The 23,802-nt window shown below is 43.6% G+C and overlaps 3 gene segments (V, D, J or C); 1 reads left to right on the forward strand and 2 right to left on the reverse strand.

Moving 5' to 3' along the window:
• The window catches only part of LOC130083254 (Ig kappa chain V region Mem5-like), a 97,929-nt gene extending 77,779 nt beyond the window's left edge, over nt 1-20,150 (forward strand). The window contains 2 exon segments of the V gene segment in view: nt 15,520-15,554; nt 19,718-20,150. Coding sequence covers nt 15,520-15,554; nt 19,718-20,034 — 352 coding nt within the window.
• On the reverse strand, nt 14,074-14,581 carry LOC130083270 (Ig kappa chain V region 3381-like). The segment is given in 2 exon segments: nt 14,074-14,407; nt 14,495-14,581. Coding segments are annotated over 2 exon segments (366 nt in total).
• A 2,386-nt stretch (nt 20,151-22,536) lies between the features above and the next one.
• LOC130083271 (Ig kappa chain V region 3381-like) lies at nt 22,537-23,049 on the reverse strand. The segment is given in 2 exon segments: nt 22,537-22,886; nt 22,969-23,049. Coding segments are annotated over 2 exon segments (363 nt in total).
• Nucleotides 23,050-23,802: the final 753 nt, after the last annotated feature.

Here is a 23,802-nt window from a genome sequence, read left to right on the forward strand (position 1 = left end):
TGCGAGCAAAATGAGAAAGAAGCGTTTTTTTCCAAAATTGGTGATTTCCGCTTTTTTGCAGAATCTGTTAGTTGAGATCATGAAGAAGCCTCTACATGTTTGAGATAACAGTATTGGTATATTTAAAAGCGTACATTTTGAGGTTGAAATCGGCTTGTTTTTCGGAGATTCTAGCATGCAGTAGGGGCGTGTCATTGTCTGTGTGTATTTCCATACTGAATAGCCGCCGGCGCTTTTGCCCCCGCCCCCCAACAGCGTGGCTACTTAATATGCAGCGCTCTGGCCGGCTCTATCTGATATCAAAATTCAATGAAGATGGACGCCGCAAAGATTGTCGCAGACGAGCTGAAGCGTGGCAGTTACACCGAAAATGTTTTCGCCGCACTTTGTGGGCTCGGGAAACTGAACCGGAGGTATGGGCGCGGCGCGCGCGCCCTCGGTGCTTGAATACGGCGGCTCGGCTCGCTGACAGCGGTGGCTAACTGTTTCATATGTGATGTCCCGATTGCTTTGAATGGGGAACGTTTTGTGAACAGGGAACAGACTTAATGGACTGGCAACAATCTCCATAGAACATGAACTGGCACAGAGAATCGAAATAGAGGATGCAGTTAAGACCTTTGCTGCGATGAAGGCCTGCCGTGCGCGTTTCTGAAACGTAAGTTAAGCTTCATTTGCTCTCTAGTCGTTATTTAAGATGCTGAACCTGCTGATGATATAATGTGCTTGCGGACATTTCATTTGTGTGTGTATACGCACATAAGAAAGTGGTGTAAAGAGATTTGCAACAGTAATCTGAGGAGGAAATATGATTATTTGGAAAATTCCTGTCATGACTGCTTAAAGAAAAATGCCAGCAGGCATTTACCTCCTGCATAAACTTTAATATTGTTGACATTTTGGGCACACGCGCGTTGCGCACTATTTGCGTTATATGTAGGCCTATGGCTTATTGGTCTTTGTGTGTTGTTGCTGGTTTTGCGTTATATGTATATGGCATATTGGTCTTTGTGTGTTGTTGCTGGTAAACGTTGCAAATAGAGGGGCAGCACAATTGTTTTTCGCCTAGAGCGGCAGAAGTGCATTCGCCGGTCCTGGGGGTGAGTTTGCATTAAGCATTAAAGTTTGTCGTTTTGTTTTAATTCTAAGAACACGTACATGTTATCTCATGTTTAGTCTGTTTAGACCTTCCCATACCTACCTATTGTTATTAGCTAGCTCAGGAAAGAAAAAAAAGCTGTAAAGCACAGGGGGAGCTTTACAGGGGGTATGGCTTATCTAAATGAGATGTAAATGAGCCCTATTGTCACTCCCAGCAGGAGAGAGAGGTGAGAATGCACAATCTTTTGAGGCCGTTTTCTCCCATTTTACCTTTTTTGAGTTCCTACCTTCAAATGGCCACAACTTCTCCAAATATTATCAGATTTCCACGTGTTACACATCGTTGGAAAGCTTGGAGACTACACTTTCAGAATCTATGAATAACTCAAAATGCCGAAGAACCGACTTGTGTCCCTAGTTTCCGTGATCGGTCACATATTGATCTCTCCTGCCATTGAAACTAGATCTGTGTCTGTCAAGAAGAGATGCTTAAAGGAGAACACTAGTGTGCTATTTATGAAGGCCATATCTTTAAAACCAAGCATATCTGCTGACTCTGTTGATTTTCTCCTTGATTCTTTTAACTCAAAGGTTAAAGGTGTAATAGATTATATTGCTCCTGTGAAAGTCAGGAAGAGTGGTAGACAAAAAGCACCTTGGAGAAACTCAACAGCTGTGCAAAATATGAAAAGAACATGCAGAAAAACAGAGCGCATGTGGCGGAAGACAAAACTTGTAGTCCATTATAACATCTACAAAGACAGCATCCATGCTTTTAATATTGAACTAGGCAAAGCTAGACAGACTTTCTTCTCGAATATTATAAACAGCAACTTAAACAACACACGCACTCTTTTTGCTACTGTAGAGAGACTGACAAACCCCCCAAGCCAAATTCCCAGTGAAATGCTCTCAGACGGCAAGTGCAGTGAGTTTGCTTCTTTCTTCTCTGAGAAAATTAAGAATATCAGAAAGGTGATCAGCACATCATTGAGCCGCACTGGGGTCAGACAGATCAAACCACAACCTGAGAATGTAGTTACTATGTCTGTTTTCGAAGAAATTGATGGCAAAATTTTGGAAGAAATCGTACAGCACCTTAAAACATCAACCTGCGCCCTTGACGCACTTCCCACATCTTTCTTCAAAAGTGTGTTAAACAGTTTAGAAGCAGATCTCCTAAAAGTGGTTAATGCCTCACTTCTTTCTGGTAGTTCCCCTTCGAGGGAACTCGCACTGCGTCATAGTTGTGACGCTTTGGGGAACGCCCCCAGCGTAGCGCATCTGAAGCATGAATGAAATCTGTCCAATCCTGATTGGTGCTACGTCATGACGTAGTAGATGACGGCATAACCGGAAGATACAAAGGTACGCTTGGCAAGCACAAACACTAGCTTTTTCGCTCTTCAGCTGAAGCGCTCTGTGTGACTGTTTGTCATATTTACTGTTGTCTGTCCTCATTATTAACCAGTATGTCTAGCGAGCAGTTTAGACGGTGTGTGCATCCGTGTCCACGCTATATTACGGGCACGGACACACACCAGCTGTGTGTGCATTGTCTGGGCGTGCAGCACGCTAGAGCGGCTCTCGAGGGAGCCGCTTGTAGCGAGTGTGAGAAGCTGCCGCTCAGGGCTTTGCGCTCGCGGCTGGCCGTGTTTGATGAGTCAAGCGGCCAGGCTCGCGAGCCTCGCGGTTCTGGGCCCGCGGTTGCCGAGGCAGCGCGGCGCCGCAGATCGTGGGGCTCACAGATGGATCTTTCAGCGGGACACGGGACTGCTTCGGCATCTTCCCGATCCTCGTCTGAAGATTCAGATGTTCTCCCGCCCCGTGAGGAAGCCCGCGATGCGGTATCTTCCCGCGAGGTGGATGAACAGATGCTTCATCTATCTGGTTCTGAGGAATCAGATCAGTTGAGCATCGGGGCGGGTGATGTGGAGCTTAGTTCAGAACCGCTTCACGCACCCGCTCAGGAGGAGCTGGTGGAGGTTCTGACCCGCGCTGTGGCCAAATTAAAATTAGACTGGCCACAGGAAGAACCAGAAGTCCAGCCGCCTAGTAAGCTGGATGAACGGTTTTATAAGCGCCGGTCTCAACCTCCACGTCGGGGCCTTCCGTTTTTTCCTGACTTGCACAATGAGTTGTGCAAGTCGTGGGAAAAACCGTTTTCAGCCAGGCTCTCCAACCCCCCAGTGCTCGATTTTGCTAATGTGCTGGGGGCGGCTGAGCGTGGCTATGGGAAAATACCTCGGGTGGAGGAGGCTCTTGCGAGCTATCTTTCCCCCGAGGCTGCTTCTTCCCTTAAGGCCCCGGTACTGCCCACCAAGCCATGCCGAGATACTTCCTCGCTGGTGGGCAGAGCTTATATGGCGGCTGGGAGGGCTGGTAGTTGCTTGCACACTATGGCGGTTTTGCAAGCCTATCAAGCTGACCTCCTTAAGGAGCTGGATGAGGGTGAGGGTCCCTCTCCTGATGATATTTTGGAGCTGAGGAAAGCCACCGACCTGTCTCTCCGCATCACCAAGGAGACGGCCCGTGCCATCGGCCGCTCCATGGCTGGTATGGTGTGTGTGGAGAGACACCTTTGGCTGAATTTGTCGGGGATGAGGGAGAAAGAGAAAAGTTTTCTTCTAGACTCCCCGATTGCACCTTCTGGCCTCTTCGGCGGTGCTGTTGGTTCAGTAGTCGAGAGGTTTCAGGAGGTGAAAAAGCAGTCGGCGGCTTTTCATCAGTATCTTCCTCGCCGCTCCGGCTCCTCAGGGAAGGCTGCCTCAAGAGGGCAGCCTCAGCCGCCTGCCAGCTCCTCGCACCGTCAGGTGCAAAGACAGAGTGTCGCCTCCCGCGCCCCTCCCGAGGGAGCCTGGCAACGGAGGCGGCGCTCTCGTGGTAAGCCTTCTGAGCCTAAGGTCGATTTGAGGACCGTCCTTCAGGCAAAGAAGGCTTCCTCTAAGCGGTCCTAGACGCCGCACCCCTCAGAGCTGTCCCCCCCGGGGTGGAGCGATCGAGGTCGCTTCCGTCCCGGAGCTCTTGGGAAATCAGTGCTGTGTTCCCGCCGTCCAGTATGCTTCGGGCCACACTGGTTTCCCGCGTACGCACGCCGCTCCAGCCGCCTCTATTAAGACTTGCGGCCGGGCAGCGAACGCGTCCGCCCACCGAAAACCGTTGTCGACCGCTCCCTGCCGGCCAGCCGCTTCAGGGGGTCGGGAACGAGTCTCGAATAACACCCGAGGCCAGCCTCGAGAGGCTGGTTCCCTTAGTAGATTATCTCGGCGCATGGTCATGCCTTCCGAATATATCTGCGTGGGCCCTGCGTACTGTAGAACTGGGTTACAGGCTGCAGTTCAGTTGCCCTCCCCCGAGGTTCAACGGGGTGGTCTGGACTGTGGTTGGCCCAGAGCAGGTTCGGGTTATGGAACAGGAAGTTCAATCCCTGTTGGTCAAGGAGGCCATAGAACGTGTTCCTCTGCCAGACAGGGAGTCCGGGTTCTACAGCCGGTACTTCATAGTTCCCAAGAAGGATGGGGGGTTGCGTCCAATAATAGATCTCAGGCACTTGAATCGGTCTCTGAGGAGATTCAGGTTCAAAATGCTCACAATTCCAGCCATCGTGAGTCAGATCCAGTTCGAGGACTGGTTCGTCACGATAGATCTGAAGGACGCATACTTCCATATTTCCATCCTTCCATGTCACAGGAAGTTCCTGAGGTTCGCTTTCGGGGGCGAAGCGTACCAATATCGGGTTCTTCCGTTCGGCCTAGCTCTCTCCCCTCGCACTTTTACAAAATGCATGGATGCAGCTCTAGCACCCCTGAGGCTCGAGGGCGTCAGGGTGCTCAACTACATCGACGACTGGCTGATACTGGCCCAGTCGCGAGAGCTGGCGATTCGGCATCGAGATGTCGTCCTCGCCCACATCCAGAGCCTGGGGCTGAGACTCAACACAAAGAAGAGTGTGTTGACGCCCTCCCAGAGGACTACGTTCCTGGGAGTTGTATGGGACTCCACGAAGATGCGGGCACAAATGTCTCCCGCACGCATGGAGTCCATACGGGCGATGGTCTCCAGAGCGAAGCTAGGCCACAACCTCACTGTGAAGCAGTTTCAGAGACTGCTGGGGCTCATGGCAGCAGCGTCCAGTGTTATACCTTTTGGCCTGCTACACATGAGACCCCTACAGTGGTGGTTGAGAACCAGGGGATTTTCCCCGAGGGGAAATCCGTTCCGTATGATCAGGGTAACGCGCAGATGCCTTCGTTCCCTCGTCATATGGAGGAAACCTTGGTTCCTGTCCCAGGGACCGGTGCTGGGAGCATCGTGTTGCCGGAAGGCCGTTTCAACAGATGCCTCCCTCACTGGTTGGGGCGCGGTCATGGACGGCCGCTTTGCGAGAGGTCTGTGGGAGACCCGACATTCTTCCTGGCACATCAATTGCCTGGAAATGCTGGCGGTCTACAAAGCTCTGAGGAGTTTTTTCCCGGACCTCTGCGGCCACCATGTCCTGATACGCTCGGACAACATGTCCGTAGTCGCGTATCTGAATCACCAGGGAGGTCTGAGGTCGCGCCCTCTATGCAGATTGGCACACCAGATCCTTCTGTGGTCCCAGGGGAAACTATCGTCTCTCAGAGCGATGTATATCCCCGGGGACCAAAATCAGGGAGCAGACGTCCTGTCGAGGCAGGGGCTGAGGCCCGGGGAGTGGCGACTCCACCCCGAGGTGGTGGAGGCCATGTGCGTGAGATTCGGCCCAGTGGAAGTGGATCTGTTTGCGTCTCGAGAGACGTCCCACTGTCCACTATGGTTCTCTCTCAGGTATCCAGCTCCGTTGGGGCTGGACGCTATGACACAGACGTGGCCGAGGCTGCGTCTGTACGCATTTCCCCCGATCGCTCTGCTCCCGGGAGTCTTGGAGCGGGTCCGCCGGGAAGGGATCAGCCTACTTTTAGTAGCACCCCGCTGGCCGACCCGGATATGGTTCTCGGACATTGTAGCACTGCTAGACGGCCTCCCATGGCAGGTCCCTCTGAGGAGGGATCTGCTGTCTCAGGCAGGGGGCACAATATTTCACCCCCAGCCAGAGCTGTGGAACCTCTGGGTCTGGCCCCTGAGGGGGCTCGGTACTTAGAGGCTGGCCTGTCAGCAGGTGTTGTCGAGACCCTACTTAGCTCCAGGGCTCCTTCCACTAGGAGACTGTACAGCCTAAAGTGGAATGTGTTTTCCACTTGGTGTAGAGAGCGTGAGGTGGACCCAGTTAACTGCCCAGTGGCTTCAGTGCTGGAGTTCCTCCAAGATCGTTTCTCCGCCGGTCTTTCCCCATCCACACTTAAGGTGTATGTGGCTGCCATTGCGGCTTTCCACTCACCTATAGGTGCTGGGCCTTTGGGAAGGCACCATATGGTTGTACGTTTCCTCCGTGGGGCTCAGAGGATTAGGCCTGCGGCTCGCTCCAGAGTTCCAACTTGGGACCTGGCGGTGGTTCTCGAAGGGTTGGCTGAGGCCCCCTTTGAACCACTGGAGTCGGCTGAGGCAAAGAACCTGACCTTCAAGGTGGCCTTTCTCCTTGCCATCACTTCTCTGAGGAGAGTGGGGGATCTCCAGGCCTTGGCTATATCGCCAACTTGCCTGGAGTTTGCCCCTGGCGGAGTTAGGGCCATCTTACATCCTAGACCGGGCTATGTGCCCAAGGTGCCGTCTACTGCGGCACGGTCAGTGGTTCTTCAGGCCTTCCATCCTCCACCTCATGGGACGGCGGAAGAGGGGAGACTTCACCTGCTCTGCCCAGTCAGAGCCCTAAGGGTTTACTTGGAGAAGTCTTCTCAGTGGAGGAAGTCAGACCAGTTGTTGGTGTGCTTTGGTTCACCCAAGAAAGGGCTGCCTGCATCTAAACAGACAATCAGTAATTGGATTGTCCAGGCTATAGCCACGGCTTATCAGGTGCGCAATTTGCCTTCACCTATGGCCGTGAGGGCACATTCCACCAGGAGCATGGCCTCCTCGGTGGCCCTCCTTTCTGGCGTCTCGCTTCAGGAGATCTGCGAGGCGGCCGGGTGGGCCACCCCGCACACCTTCATACGTTTTTACAGTCTGCAACTCCCCATGACGCCTGGCACCAGAGTGCTCGCGTCCTAAGTGTGCCTGGTCTTCCAGCTTCACACTAGGGGCGGGCGTGATTACGGTGTGGCATAGTGGGTATTTCGTTCCCCAAAGCGTCACAACTATGACGCAGTGCGAGTTCCCTCGAAGGGGAACGTCTCGGGTTACGACTGTAACCCTTGTTCCCCGAGAAGGGAACGAGACACTGCGTCTCGTTGCCACACCTATCACAGGCAGAGCGCTAGCTTCATCGCGAAAGAGCTAGTGTTTGTGCTTGCCAAGCGTACCTTTGTATCTTCCGGTTATGCCGTCATCTACTACGTCATGACGTAGCACCAATCAGGATTGGACAGATTTCATTCATGCTTCAGATGCGCTACGCTGGGGGCGTTCCCCAAAGCGTCACAACTATGACGCAGTGTCTCGTTCCCTTCTCGGGGAACAAGGGTTACAGTCGTAACCCGAGACGTTTTCCAAACTCCCTGAAAACTGCAGTTGTCAAGCCCCTCCTGAAAAAGAGCAATCTGGATAAGACCATCTTAAGCAATTATAGACCGATCTCAAATCTTCCTTTCATAGGCAAGATCATTGAAAAAGTTGTCTTCAATCAGCTGAACAAATTCTTAATCTCGAATGGATACTTTGACAATTTTCAATCTGGTTTCCGATCGCATCACAGCACAGAGACAGCTCTCATAAAGATAATAAATGATATTCGCTTAAATACTGATACAGGGAAATTATCGGTGCTGGTACTACTCGACCTCAGTGCTGCATTTGACACTGTCGATCACAACATACTTCTTGACAGGCTGGAAAACTGGGTGGGGCTTTCTGGGATAGTCCTAAAATGGTTCAGGTCATATTTAGAAGGGAGAGGTTATTATGTGAGTATAGGAGACCATAAGTCTGAGTGGACATCCATGACATGCGGAGTCCCTCAAGGCTCAATTCTTGCACCACTCCTATTCAACCTGTATATGCTCCCAATGAGCCAAATAATGAGAAAGAACCGAATCTCTTACCACAGCTATGCAGACGACACACAGCTCTAATTAGCCCTATCGCCTAACGACTACAGCCCCATTGACTCCCTGTGCCAATGCATTGATGAAGTAAACAGTTGGATGTGCCAAAACTTTCTTCAGTTAAACAAAGACAAAACTGAAGTCATTGCGTTTGGAAACAAAGATGAAGTTCTCAAGGTGAATGCATACCTTGACGCTAGGGGTCTAACAACTAAAAATCAAGTCAGGAATCTTGGTGTGTCTCTAGAGTCAGACCTTAGTTTCAGTAGTCATGTCAAAGCAAATCAGCATACTATCATCTGAAAAATATTGCAAGAATTAGATGCTTTGTTTCCGACTTAGAGAAACAAGACTTAGAGAAACTTGTGCATGCTTTTATCACCAGCAGGGTGGATTATTGTAATGGACTCCTCACTGGCCTTCCTAAAAAGACCATAAGACAGTTGCAGCTCATACAGAACGCTGAGCAGAACCAGAACATATGAACACATCACACCAGTCCTCAGGTCTTTACACTGGCTCCCAGTTACATTTAGGATTGACTTTAAAGTATTATTACTGGTATATAAATCATTCAATGGGCTAGGACCTCAATATATTGCAGATATGCTCACTGAATATAAACCTAACAGATCACTCAGATCATTAGGATCACATCAGCTAGAAATACCAAGGGTTCGCTCTAAGCAAGGAGAGTCTGCTTTTAGCTATTATGCCAGCCGCAGCTGGAACCAGCTTCCAGAGGAGATCAGATGTGCTCCTACAGTAGTCACTTTCAAATCCAGACTCAAAACACATCTGTTTAGCTATGCATTTACTGAATGAGCACTGTGCCACTGTTCGTCCAACTGTTTTTACTGTACTTTATTTTTTATTCTAAACTGTTTTAATTATTCTTATTTGTTTTGATTATTTTAATTTCTTCTATGTAAAGCACTTTGAATTACCATTGTGTATGAAATGTGCTATATAAATAAACTTGCCTTGCCTTGCCTATTCAGTTTCTGTAGTATTTCTGACCTACCCCAAAACTTTTCTTTTTATGTCTCTTTATTTGTGTCTTTAGACCTATTCTATTGTATTTATTTGTGCTACTTTTTTCAATTTAATTCAAAGATTGAAATCAAGCTTCCATGTGTTGCATAAACTCTTAACAAAAAAATTACCCCATTGTAAAAACATTTAGGTGTAGGTGAGATCAATGTAATAAAAAAATGTCTAAAAAATGATAACTGATATTTAGACTGAGATTTGTATTACATCTATATTCATTATAGTCGAATCGAGAATCGAATCAGGAATCGAAATTCGAATCAAGAATCGAAATCGAATCGAACTGTGAGCTTGTGAATCGAAATCGAATCGAATTTGAACATCTGAATCGATACCCAGCCCTACCTCTAAATAGCTATAAATTAAGCTTATGTCGTTTTAGTTTCATATTGTTCATTATTAGTTTCATAGGTTGTTAAACCTAAGACGAACTCTTTCATATTGCGCTGCATTACTGTCAGTGTTGTTGACTTTTACTGACGGTTGCGCTGTTGACGCTCGCGCAGCCTCTCGAGGAGAAATCTACACAAATGAGCGCACACACACACTCAGTTAACAACATACTGCCTATAAAAAATCTAAATGTGGAGTTTTTATATTTTTACCATATGTTAAGCAACCTCAATCGTTTTTCCTGAACACCATCACGATTGAAAATGTGACATCGATTTCCTACAAAAGTTCAATAAACAGTTAAAATTAAGTCACTTACATTTTAGATGCAATATTGGCTGTTTTTGTTCTGTTTCAGCAGCGAAAATAGTTCCAAACAAAAATCACAGCAGAACCACGGCGCATCTCACAGGAACACTCGACCTGTTTTCATTACTGAATGATTCAGCATTTTGAACGAATCGATTGAGTCAAAGTTTCAATGACCCATTCATAAACATCTGTCTCATTCTTGAATGAATCAGCCGTTTGAACAAATCGTTTGAATTAATGAATCAATGACTCACTCATTAATACGGCCGCCTGCCGCCACCTACTGGCGGTTTCGTGTTATGTTTAAAAGTAGATCATTCTTTCCAACGTTTCTTATTTGTAAATTTAAATCAATTTCATAACATTATTTTATGCAATTGTAATTTTTCAGTGTAAATGATTTAATTTGATCAGCCCTATAGTGTCTTATTAGGCCTATTCGAAATAATTGAATTTATTGATCAAATTTAGGAATTTAAAATGAAAGATAAAGCATACATTTAATAAGATTGGGGGAGGGGATGCCCTTTAAAGGTGCAGATATTACAATATGCCGATTTAAATATCAAAGCTGATTGAACACTGATGAGAATATTGTTTCAGAATAAATTAAAAAAAAAAAAAAAAATCCGGACGAGAAACTTTTTTACTCGGACAAGTGAATGACAGATTAAGCGTATGTGTCACCGGGTGAGAAATAGGAACTTTAGAACCGGGATTTGTTGCACGGGGGAGCGACTTCCGGTGTAACACCGGGCCGGTTCCGGTGACATGTCATGGCCGCCGGCATTGACGAGCGCCAGCTGCGGACACCAATCAGGCCGTTATCGGCGAGCACATGCGGGAAGAGGGATATATGAGGAGAAGTTTGAAGACATGGTGTGTTGGTTCTTGGTGCTTGGTTTTCACGTTGGGTTCCCCTTGGCGTTCTTGTCAGCAGACAACAGAAAGCAGCAACCGCAGCGAATATAAAGTGTGGGGATGTTTGTGCATTGAAGACGGGTGAGTGATTGACACATGGGACGGAGAGGACAGAGTGATTAAGGGCCGTGCTGAGGATCTATGCTGTTATCAAGGAGAGATCCTGTGAATCATCCTTCTGAAGTGAGTCTGCTGACTGCTGTGTTCAATCTGCTGTCGTTCTGTGAACTGAGAGATCCTGTGAATCATCCTTCTGAAGTGAGTCTGCTGACTGCTGTGTTCAATCTGCTGTCGTTCTGTGAACTGAGAGATCCTGTGAATCATCCTTCTGAAGTGAGTCTGCCAACTACGGTGTTCAATCTGCTGTCGTTCTGTGAACGGAGAGATCCTGTGAATCATCCTTCTGAAGGAGAAGCTGCTGACTGCTGTGTTCAATCTGCTGTCGTTCTGTGAACGGAGAGATCCTGTGAATCATCCTTCTGAAGTGAGTCTGCCGACTACTGTGTTCAATCTGCTGTCGTTCTGTGAACGGAGAGATCCTGTGAATCATCCTTCTGAAGGAGAAGCTGCTGACTGCTGTGTTCAATCTGCTGTCGTTCTGTGAACTGAGAGATCCTGTGAATCATCCTTCTGAAGTGAGTCTGCTGACTTCTGTGTTCAATCTGCTGTCGTTCTGCGAACTGAGAGATCCTGTGAATCATCCTTCTGAAGTGAGTCTGCTGACTTCTGTGTTCAACCTGCTGTCATTCTGAGAGATCCTGTGAATCATCCTTCTGAAGTGAGTCTGCTGACTGCTGTGTTCAATCTGCTGTCGTTCTGTGAACTGAGAGATCCTGTGAATCATCCTTCTGAAGTGAGTCTGCTGACTGCTGTGTTCAATCTGCTGTCGTTCTGTGAACTGAGAGATCCTGTGAATCATCCTTCTGAAGTGAGTCTGCCAACTACGGTGTTCAATCTGCTGTCGTTCTGTGAACGGAGAGATCCTGTGAATCATCCTTCTGAAGGAGAAGCTGCTGACTGCTGTGTTCAATCTGCTGTCGTTCTGTGAACGGAGAGATCCTGTGAATCATCCTTCTGAAGTGAGTCTGCCAACTACGGTGTTCAATCTGCTGTCGTTCTGTGAACTGAGAGATCCTGTGAATCATCCTTCTGAAGTGAGTCTGCTGACTGCTGTGTTCAATCTGCTGTCGTTCTGTGAACTGAGAGATCCTGTGAATCATCCTTCTGAATTGAGTCTGCTGACTGCTGTGTTCAATCTGCTGTCGTTCTGTGAACTGAGAGATCCTGTGAATCATCCTTCTGAAGTGAGTCTGCCAACTACGGTGTTCAATCTGCTGTCGTTCTGTGAACGGAGAGATCCTGTGAATCATCCTTCTGAAGGAGAAGCTGCTGACTGCTGTGTTCAATCTGCTGTCGTTCTGTGAACGGAGAGATCCTGTGAATCATCCTTCTGAAGTGAGTCTGCCAACTACGGTGTTCAATCTGCTGTCGTTCTGTGAACTGAGAGATCCTGTGAATCATCCTTCTGAAGTGAGTCTGCTGACTTCTGTGTTCAATCTGCTGTCATTCTGTGAACTGAGAGATCCTGTGAATCATCCTTCTGAAGTGAGTCTGCTGACTGCTGTGTTCAATCTGCTGTCGTTCTGTAAACTGAGAGATCCTGTGAATCATCCTTCTGAAGTGAGTCTGCCAACTACGGTGTTCAATCTGCTGTCGTTCTGTGAACTGAGAGATCCTGTGAATCATCCTTCTGAAGTGAGTCTGCTGACTGCTGTGTTCAATCTGCTGTCGTTCTGTAAACTGAGAGATCCTGTGAATCATCCTTCTGAAGTGAGTCTGCCAACTACGGTGTTCAATCTGCTGTCGTTCTGTGAACTGAGAGATCCTGTGAATCATCCTTCTGAAGGAGAAGCTGCTGACTGTTGCGCTCGATCTGCAGCTATTCTACGAGCTGGGAACATCCGGGAGTGAAGAAAAGGAACCCAAAGTCATTCCGTTGCTGTTTTAAGTGTTATTAATTAATAAATAAAAAGAAGAGTTTTTACATTACTTGCTGTCTTGCCTGATTGGTGCCTTTGGTGTCGGCTCCTCCGGAGTGTGGTTATTAACCCTTGGCTTTGGGAAACGGTTACATATGAAAGGGCTTAATGTCGAGCCCTCCCTATATAGCAATGTCATCAGGAGATACTAGGGTTGCCAACTGTCCCGAATTAGCCGGGACGTCCCGATTTTGCCGGGACGTCCCGATTTTTGGGCCTAATTTATTTGTCCCGATCGGGACCTCTCTTGTCCCGATTATTGAGTGCTACGCTGATCTGACTGATACAACAGCAACACGACACGTAAATTAGTTCAAATCTCCTAGAATCTAGAGCTGCGCATGCAAGACAGAACATAGCCTACTGTATGTGCGTCAGCGCCAAACCGTGTAGCGCGGAGAGAGAGGGAGAGAGCGAGAGACCTTGCCTGCGAGATCCACCCCCACCCCCGTCAACAAAACCGAAATCGCCAACATATAGTAATATGTCCCGCATTTTTCTTTTTTGGCAGTTGGCAACCCTAGGAGATACACATACACCGGTAGGCAGTGGCCCACCTTACCGCGTGACCACGTCGTGGTCCACCAGAATTTATAGTTTACCCACCTCTTTTTTTACCACTACACCTCTGATTTGGATGTATGTGAAACACAGCAGGCAGTCGGTCAGAACTGTATGAGTTGACTCTTAGTTGAAGAGACACACCAAGCAGGGTTTAAGTTTCACTTTCCTTTACTGAAGAGCTGGTTGAGTTAACGTGTGCTTTTGACATGTAGGCACACAGCAACTCAATATATACTTCAACTGAATGGTAATCGAACAACTATTGATGAACTCTAACATATGCACTGCATCTTCTCTCTGGTCAACGCAGTTCCGCTTCACCACAGGTGCCGCTATGGTAACATTGTGCGCTGTGATTGGTCAGGATCATCCGGGACATTTAAGGGCATCCGGGCCTTTTGTACAACATGTTTACTTACATCATAATAAATGAATAAAGTCTGTGTAAGGTTTGATATTGTGTAGTTTGTGATCCTCCATCAGCAGCTGCAGTTTCTCTCAGCTGTATCAGTGCAGTCACTGTGACGTCTGACTGACAGAGGTTTTTGTACGACTCTTTATCACTGTGTGAACACATCTTTACTGTTGATCAGTGTTCACTCTGACAGTAATAATCTCCTGTATCTTCAGTCTGGACTCCACTGATGGTCAGAGTAAAATCACTGCCATAGTTAGATCCACCGCCACTGAATCTAGAGTGAGTGTTTGAAACTCTTTGGTTTACAGAATGAATCAGGAGTTTAGGAGCTTCTCCAGGTTTCTGTAAGTACCAGGCCATACACGTATTTGAACCATAACAGCCATTGCTCACTACTGTGTTTGTTTTGCAGTTTATTGTGACTGATTCACCAATTGTAACCATTTGTACAAAAGGAGTCTGAGTCACAGTCACCTGTCCACTGAAACCTGTGAGAAAAAGCAGGATGTATTTGTAACACTCATTGTTAATAATATTATAATAATTTAATGTGAAAATTTCTTACATTTTTTTACCTTGAATGCACACAGAGAGAGTACAGATTAAGAAGTTGATGTTGTTCATAGTTGTAGTTTAGTCTTGTGTGATGATGAAGAGTGTGTTGTGTTCTGCTCTCAGTCATGAAGTGTTAAACTCACAGCACTATAAACACTCTCAGAGCACTGAAGCATGTGCTGACAATGCAAAGAAGTGGGCAGGATTTACAACAGCTTGTGCTGAGAACAAACTCATATACACTAGAGTTACACAATCATGACTTTATTTAGTATGTTTATTGTGACTCCTGAGACACTGAGGATGTGCAGATGAACGTCCATCTCTGTGTCCATATTCAGTCATGTGACCATCATCACTGCTACACTTCCACTAGATGAAGCGCCATCACTAAAGTAAGATCATGAATCATGAGTGTGTTCAGAAAGTATCAGGACTGATTGTGAATCTCTAATCAGAGTTCATGGTGTCACTCCATCTATCATGAAGCCTCATGTGTGTCTGAAATCATCAGATGGAGAAGAAACAGGCTGTTAAAGATGGACACATATTAGAGCTTGTTCACGTTTCATGATCTTGTGTGGAGATTCAGAACCAGTCCAGATACTTTTATAACACACCTTGAATATGAAAACATGCTTGACTGTGTAGAACATGCAAAACACCTTTTATATCTTCATTGCCACACTTTCTATTGACTTTGGCTCTAATATTCAATAAAGTCATTATTTGAACAGATTCTCACTGAAGATTGAAGTGTGAAGCTGCAGGTTTTTCTGTGAATCATGATGATTGATCTGCATATGAAGAACAGAAGCATCATTATGAGAAACTCCACAACATCATCCATGATCAAAGAGGTCAAAGGTCACCTCAGAGGTCACAGCTCATCACATATATTTCTTTAAACAGTGTTATATCAGAAAGCATTTAGTCAAATCTGAATGAGTGAGTGTTGAGAAGAGCTGAGGATCTTCTAATATCAGTGTGTTGAAGTGTTGTTTCTCTCTCTCTGCTGGAGTGTGTGTTCACTCGTATCACTGTGGTACACATTCGGTGGAGGAACTAAACTGGTGATCGGTAAGTCTGTCTATTTAATCACCTAATAAAAAATACAATTTAGATTTCAGAAAGTGTTTTACAGGTGAAACAAGAACACATTTTTTTTATAATAATGATTAGATATTGTGCAAAACTTTACTTGAAGCCTTTACGTTTAATGCATTATAAAGATTTCCATAATTTACGTAAATGTCTTATCATATCATAAATAATTGTAACCAAATTTAAAATGCATTATAATATTTGAAAATTCCTTGTTTTCTGGAATTGATGGATTGATATTTATCATTTCTAAAGGTTGTAACACCTCCTTTCTTTTAATGATGTTACTCTGAGGGGTTCAACACATTTTTGACATGTACTGAAATATAAATATCTTCACAAACAAATTAACATTGAACCTCTACTGTGCTAAATACATGTCAAACACACAATAAACAAACTACAAAGCACTCTCAAGATCTCTGTCTCTTCAACATTGAATCCATGCAATGAAGTAAACTTAACTCTAGAATGTCCTGTCTTTTGATACGTTGCGATGATGATGATGATGATGATGATGATGACGATGAAATGAGAATTAACTCCACAAGGTCAATTTTGAGTGCGATGCAATGGTTTTAATCCAATTATCCACAATGTGAGAAAAGATCATACACCACAGTGGTCAGTGAATCGTTTGTTCCTCGTGCCCTGTTGCTGGCCATGTGCTGTAGCCTCGTTGCCAGTGGGGACTGCATTTGACTTTACTGTCTCTTTCTTCAATTAGTGTTCACAACAGAACATGTGAATAAAAAGTCCTTTAGTTGAGCAGAAACTCAAAGAGTTCTCAACAAAGGACTTTAGAGGAGCAAGAAGGTAGCATGAGTTCACCCATTTGATTTCCCTCTACCAAACGAACTGACTTACTCTATGGTAGATGAGTTTATATATCTGGTTACCTCCAGGCAATAGCGCCCTCAAGCAGCTCCTGTTGTAACTACACTTAATTCCAAATACATAACACTAAGGCATCAACAATAGTAAATTGGCTAAAATGCAATAATACCACAAGTAACGTTTATTTCCGTTACAAGGTGTAACAATTGAATAGATAATATTATAATGAGTTATCACTGCAGTTACAATTATTGATGAGATCATACATGCATTATAATGTGTATAACATTGCTTAATTAATGCATTAAAAATACTTTTATAATGCAATATGTATAAAGGCTTTAAATAAAGTGTTACGGATATTGTATAATTATTTAATCTAAAACAATGGTCTTGTTATAAGAACGGCATTATTCCTTTTAAAAAAAGAAACTCTAAACATATTCCCACACTGTCTCACTATGAGTTTAATCAGTTTATTACAGGTTTGTTTTTCCTTCATTTATTTCTACACTGAGTTCATATTTAGTTCATCTTTTATTGTAGAAATCATACATGTAAAAAGAGATTTGACATCAGAATGTAAATGTTGCTACTTTCTGTAGTTCAGTCAATGATACTGAATCTCTTTTGCTCATGTTGTGCTTATAATTCAGTGCTTTATAATATAAGCACAATTTCTGTATGATTCAATTGTGTTTTAATTCTGTTTAAAATTTAGTTACATTTTCAGTTGAATATCTCAAAATTTAAGATCTTTACGTTCAGAGTTAAAAACTGCTAGAATTAAAGCATTAAGTGTATTAAGTGTACTAGTATCTTAAGTTTCATTTGATATAATGGTGCGTTCACGTGCTATGGTAATTATGGTAAATACCAAAAGCCGACATGGAAAATGCACATGAACACCCCCTCATGTGGTATTTTCCACTGGGCAACTCGTAGAATATTTTGATGCGCGAGTTGCCGAGATGAGATTACCTTTGACCTTTTCAAAATGGCGGAGAGCAACGCAAGAGTTGTGAATGGTAAAAATATGTACTATTCATGATCTAGAAAATATACAGCATATATTATTTACGTTTGAGTTTTGATAAATCATTTTCTTGCTGTAGCAGATGACTTAGCAATCTAAAATAGTTTTAGCTAAATAACAGGTCTGGATCTCCATCTTTTTACCACATTACGACAACAAAAGCACTTGAACGCAACACACTGGTAAATACCAGTTCACAAGTGGAAAATATCATATTTTCCATAGCACGTGAACGCACCATAAATGTATATAGTGATTGTGTAGTTTGTATATTGTATATATGTGACCCGTTACAGAAACCAGGGACACAAGTCGGCAGCACAACTTGCGAGCAAAATGAGAAAGAAGCGTTTTTTTCCAAAATTTGTGATTTCCGCTTTTTTGCAGAATCTGTTAGTTGAGATCATGAAGAAGCCTCTCCATGTTTGAGGCAACAACATGAACTGGCACAGAGATTCGAAATAGAGGATGCAGTTAAGACCTTTGCTGCGATGAAGGCCTGCTGTGCTCGTTTCTGAAACGTAAGTTAAGCTTCATTTGCTCTCTAGTCGTTATTTAAGATGCTGAACCTGCTGATGATATAATGTGCTTGCGGACATTTCATTTGTGTGTGTATATGCACATAAGAAAGTGATGTAAAGAGATTTGGGTAACACTTTACAATACGGGTGCACTAATATGCATTAATTCATATTTAACTAATGCATAGATAATCATGAGTAAATGTATGATTCATGAAGAACTAAACCATTAATTAATGATTACTGCATCAGCAACTAATAAAGAGTCTATATGATTAATAGATTAAGTAATACATGAATTGCTATTAATTCAATGTGTCATTGTATATTAATTCCTTAATAACCTATTTTATTAACTAATAGTGTAAATTAATGTGTTAATTACCACAATTAGTCAAAGCTATGCACTTCAACTTCCAGTTGTCTGCTTTAATTAATCATTAGCTAATGATTTGCAAAGGTATCATTATGTTATGACTTTACTTGTTGAGGCACATCATTATTAACTAGTCATTTAGTAATTGTAGTAATTTACACATGAATTTGCACTAACAATGAAGTAATTAATCATGTATTAATGCATATTAGTGTATTATCTGGAAGTTGAAATACAAGACTTTGGCTCATTCTGGTAATTAACATATTAATTAACACTATTAGTTAAAAAAATGAGTTATTAGGGAATTAATTCACAATTACATATTTAATTAATAACAATTCATGTATGAACTAATACATTAACCATACAGACTCTTAATTAGTTCCTAATGTGGTAATCATTAATGAATAGCTTAGATAATCATTAGTTACACATTAATTCAGTATTATCTGTGCATTAGTTAAGCATGAATTAATGCTTATTAGTGCACCCGTATTGTAAAGTGTTACCGAGATTTGCAACAGTAATTTGAGGAAGTGAAATGTGATTATTTGGAAAATTCCTGTCATGACTGCTTAAAGAAAAATGCCAGCAGACATTTGCCTCCTGCATAAACTTTAATATTGTTGACATTTTGGGCACACGCGCGTTGCGCACTATTTGCGTTATATGTAGGCCTATGGCTTATTGGTCTTTGTGTGTTGTTGCTGGTTTTGCGTTATATGTATATGGCATATTGGTCTTTGTGTGTTGTTGCTGGTTTTGCGTTATATGTATGGCATATTGGTCTTTGTGTGTTGTTGCTGGTATACGTTGCAAATAGAGGGGCAGCACAATTGTTTTTTGCCTAGAGGTCCTGGGGGTGAGCTTCCATAAACATTAAAGTTTGTCGTTTTGTGTTCATTCTAAGAACACGTAGGCTACACGTTATCGCATGTTTAGTCTGTTTAGACCTTCCCAATACCTACCTATTGTTATTAGCTAGCTCAGGAAAGAAAAAAAGCTGTAAAGCACAGGGGGAAGCTTTACAGGGGGTATGGCTTATCTAAATGAGATGTAAATGAGCCCTATTGTCACTCCCCCCAGCAGAGAGAGGTGAGAACTGCACATCTTTAGAGGCTGTTATCTTAACTTTTAGTTATTTTAAGTGCCTACATTCAAATGGACCGACTTGTGTCCCTAGTTTCCGTAACTGGTCACATATATATATTGACTGTAGTGAAGCTGAATGGCATGAAGGATCAGATGCTGGAGATTTGTCCTGCATTCCTCATGTCTGCTGCTTCAGTCCTGTTGAAATGCTGTGAATGTGCAGTGCAGTGTGTTGTGTGTGTGTTTGTGAATGTGTTGTGTTTGTCTCCTGCAGCTGGTCCCACAGTGAAGCCCTCAGTGTCTCTGCTGCCGCCCTCTTCTCTGCAGATCTCTGGAGACTCAGCCGCACTGCTCTGCCTGCTCAGCTCTTACTCTCCACAGGGGGCGCTGGTGAGCTGGACACTGGACGGGTCAGAGGTCACCGAGGGGGTTCTGACCAGCGCAGAGAGCCAGCAGGACGGCCGCTACAGCCGCAGTAGCGTCCTAACCCTCAGCAAAGCACGCTGGGAAGAGGGAGAGCTGTACGTCTGCAGAGTAACACATGATGGAGCTCCTCATGAGGTCTCGTTCCACAAGAGCTCTGAGTGCTGATGTTTCTCTCCTGAAGATGAGCCGTATCTGAGTGTCCTGTGTCAGGCAGGATTCACATGAGTCTAGTGCTGCAGCTGTAGTGCTTTACAACTCCATACTGAGAGAGAGAGTGTGTGTGTGTGGTCTGGCAAACCCTACATTATGGGGACAAAATGTCCCCACAAAGATGGCAACAGGGGCGTCACTAGGATTTTCATTTTAGGGGGGCTAAGCCCCCAATATGATTTGAAAATATATATAAAAAAGGTAACACTAGTTTAGGATCTAAAGATCACTATTAACCATTTTCATTACGATGCAAAGGCACGATCCTTTTATAATCAACTGTGGTCCCAAATGTGAGGTAGGGCAAATAGGGGGGTTCGGGGTCTCCCCGAGAAAACTTAGATTTCTCTGATCTACATATGAGCATTTTAAGATGTTCTGAAGGCCAAAAAACTTGGATAGTGGGCAGCTGATTATTTTTCTCTCCTCATCAGCATCACACTCTTTTTCTCTTTGTTTTTATCTTGCCCAGCAGACTTTGCACTGTTATAGCCTTTTAATTTTTGTCTGTCAGTGAAGAAAGTAAACATAGGGTCAACTGATAGGTTGATTTTGCCTATGATTCATTTTCTCAGACGCGTTTATTTACTGAAAGCTACTAAAGGTAATTAAGTTTATTAAATGTATTCACAATATGTAGGCTACACATTTATTATTGATCTTATGCCTAATACAGGGCCGTAGACAGGGCTTTATAATCACAGAGGTCCTAAATTTGAGGTTGGTAGGGGGTTCAAATTTTTTATTTCTCTGATATGTGCATTTCAAGACGTTTGAAGACCAAAAAAAAGGATAAGAAATAGCTTTAAAACCATGTCAGTGGGTAGTAGATTATTTGTCAATACCTGCTCTCTCCTCATCTCCATCACTCTTTCTTTTTTTCTCAGTCTCTTCATCCCTTTCTCTTCCCCTCCTAAAGCTGAGCTTTTTTAATTTACTAAAGGCTACAATTTGTATTATATTCTCAATATGTACACATTCATTATTAATCTTGTGCCTAACATGATGAAAACGGCTTTGTTAATGTTTCTTGTAAACTAATTATTACATTACATGAGTCACGTTACATAGACCTATTTTCAGTTCAAAATGGCGAAATTAGACAAAACTATATTAGTTTGCCTGATTATTTTTTGTCATTCGTTTAACATTTATGACCTAAAAAAAAGTAAAATATGAAATGTTAAGTTTAGCTACTTACATCTTATCTCGCACTTGACTGTACGCGTCGAGTCGCACTGTTAAAATTCGCGCTCAGCAGCGTCTGTGAACATTAAGCCCGCCTACTTTGATTTGATTGGTCATCTCAAATATTCTGACATTGACAAGCAGTGACAGACCAATGAGGCTCAGATGAACACACACATGAACACACACACACACACACACCCTGTCCTCTGTTTCTGACGTGCTCTCTGCTCGGCGCCGCTGCGGATTGAAGATGAAGAACGTGCTGAATCTGATTATAACAAGACGGAAGCGAACACGAATTTGTGTAGCCTACATTAATCGCACATTTTTAGGGGGGCTAGGCAGAAGAAGGGCCTATGACGCCCCTGGATAGCAATATCTGAAATTCTTGTCCTTGTGGGGACATTTTTTTGGTCCCCATGAGGAAAACAGCGTATAAATCATACTAAGTAATGTTTTTTGAAAATGTAAAAATGCAGAAAGTTGTGTGTGATGGGTAGGTTTAGGGATAGGGGCAGTGTAAGGGGACAGAATATACAGTTTGTACAGTATAAAAACCATTACGCCTATGGAGAGTCCCCACAAAGATGTGTGCGCCTGTTTGAGTGTGTGTGTGTGTGTGTGTGTGTGTGTGTGTGATCTGTCAATCTGCTGTGTTTGCTGCAACATTCAATAAAGCTTCTCAACAAGTTCACTTTGTGTCTGACAACATCATTCAACTAACAGATGAAGATGCAGGAGCTTTTCAGAAGGTTGATGTCGCAGTAAATGTCAAATAAAGCTCTTGGGGTTTGAACATGGTCTCTGGAGACAGAGCTGCTCTATTCTGAGAGATCACAATCACTCCACCCTGACAATGCAAATGGGCTTTTCAGTCTCACTCTCTGATTGGTTACATGATCTGGACTGGAACACAACAGTTTCACTTCTGCTGCACATTTACATTTAAAGAAGGTTGTGAAATGTAATATATAAAAAATATTAATAAAACATGATCATGAATCAAGAATCCTTGCAGTGTGTCCAGTTTGGTTGACAGGGATCATATATTACACATAAAATATGATGATCATATTGAAACATTGACTCATTCTCTTCATAAATACAAGATTGATGTTGATTTGAATGATATAGTGTTATTATTAGTGTGTGTGCTGTGATCAGTGTGTGTGTGATTGTGTTGTATGAGCAGCTGCAGTTTCTCTAAGCTGTATCAGTGCAGTCACTGTGACGTCTGACTGACAGAGGTTTTTGTACTACTCTTTATCACTGTGTGAACACATCTTTACTGTTGATATAGTGTCTACTCTGACAGTAATAATCTCCTGTATCTTCAGTCTGGACTCCACTGATGGTCAGAGTAAAATCAATTCCATAATCGGCTCCATTTCCACTGAATCTAGATGGAGTACGGGCAGCAAGCGTTCTGATGCTGTGCACTAAAAGTTTAGGAGCTTCTCCAGGTTTCTGAAGGAACCAGGACACACAAGACTTACAGTCACCGTCTGACTGACGTCCAGTGGAGCTGCTGCTTTTACAGTTCAGAGTGACTGTGTGTCCGTTCTGAACATGTTTCACTGCGGGAGTCTGAATTACTGTCACCTGTCCTGTAGAATCTAATGAACAGTGAAAAGACATTGAAACTAAGATTGAATATTACAAGTAAGCTAATTATTTTTTTTGATTATAAGGTCTTACCCTGAAAATACATTCCTAAGATCAAGAAGAAGATGATGAATGTAATTTTAGTCTGTTAATATGATAAACAGTGTCAGTCATTGTGACGGCCTATGGGTTTCTAGTTTCTGTCAGGATGTTTGGGTGTGTCTTTGTGTTTGCAGGGTGAACTTCCTGGTGGAGTGGAGCTGAGGCCATCACGCAGATCGGAGTCAGCTGGCCACTGTCTCTAGATGGCCCCTTCCTGATTGTTCGCGGGCTGGACTGTTTGTTCTGTTGCTTGTCCCCAGCATGGCGTTCCCTTTTGTTTTTGTTGTGTTCCGTTTGTTTGAATAACTGGCATTATGTTTTGCCAGTTCCATTTGTTGACTCTTTTCAAATGATTTATTATTTGTTAAGTTAATCTATACTTTTGTTAATAGATATTCTTTTTTTGGTATTCCCTTGAGTGTGGTTTCCTCTATTTGTTGTGGCTTTTGAGCTGGGCCATAACAGTCATGAAGTGTTAAACTCACAGCACTATAAACACTCTTATAAGCACTGAAGCATGTGCTGACAATGCAAAGTGACTCTCTCTATTTAAATAATTCAGCTACAGTAGATCAGTCATAAACACATTTTCCATCAACTTACTCATGATGTGAATCATGCTAATCTATTATGCACACATTTCTGGAGGGACTCATGATAGAATCATGTATATTATTGATTTAGCCATTTTTTCATATTTTGTAAGGTCATTGAACACTTTCAATTCTTTATTCTACACTGTGGTGGGCTCATTAATAGTTCATGTAATAAATCTGCAGCAGATCTTTGGTTTAATTGTCTATCTGTATGACACAATATCAGTGT

The sequence above is a fragment of the Rhinichthys klamathensis genome, unplaced genomic scaffold (genome assembly GCF_029890125.1).
Source record: "Rhinichthys klamathensis goyatoka isolate OS25496 unplaced genomic scaffold, OSU_Roscu_1.1 h1tg000054l_1, whole genome shotgun sequence".
Lineage (NCBI taxonomy): Eukaryota > Metazoa > Chordata > Actinopteri > Cypriniformes > Leuciscidae > Rhinichthys > Rhinichthys klamathensis.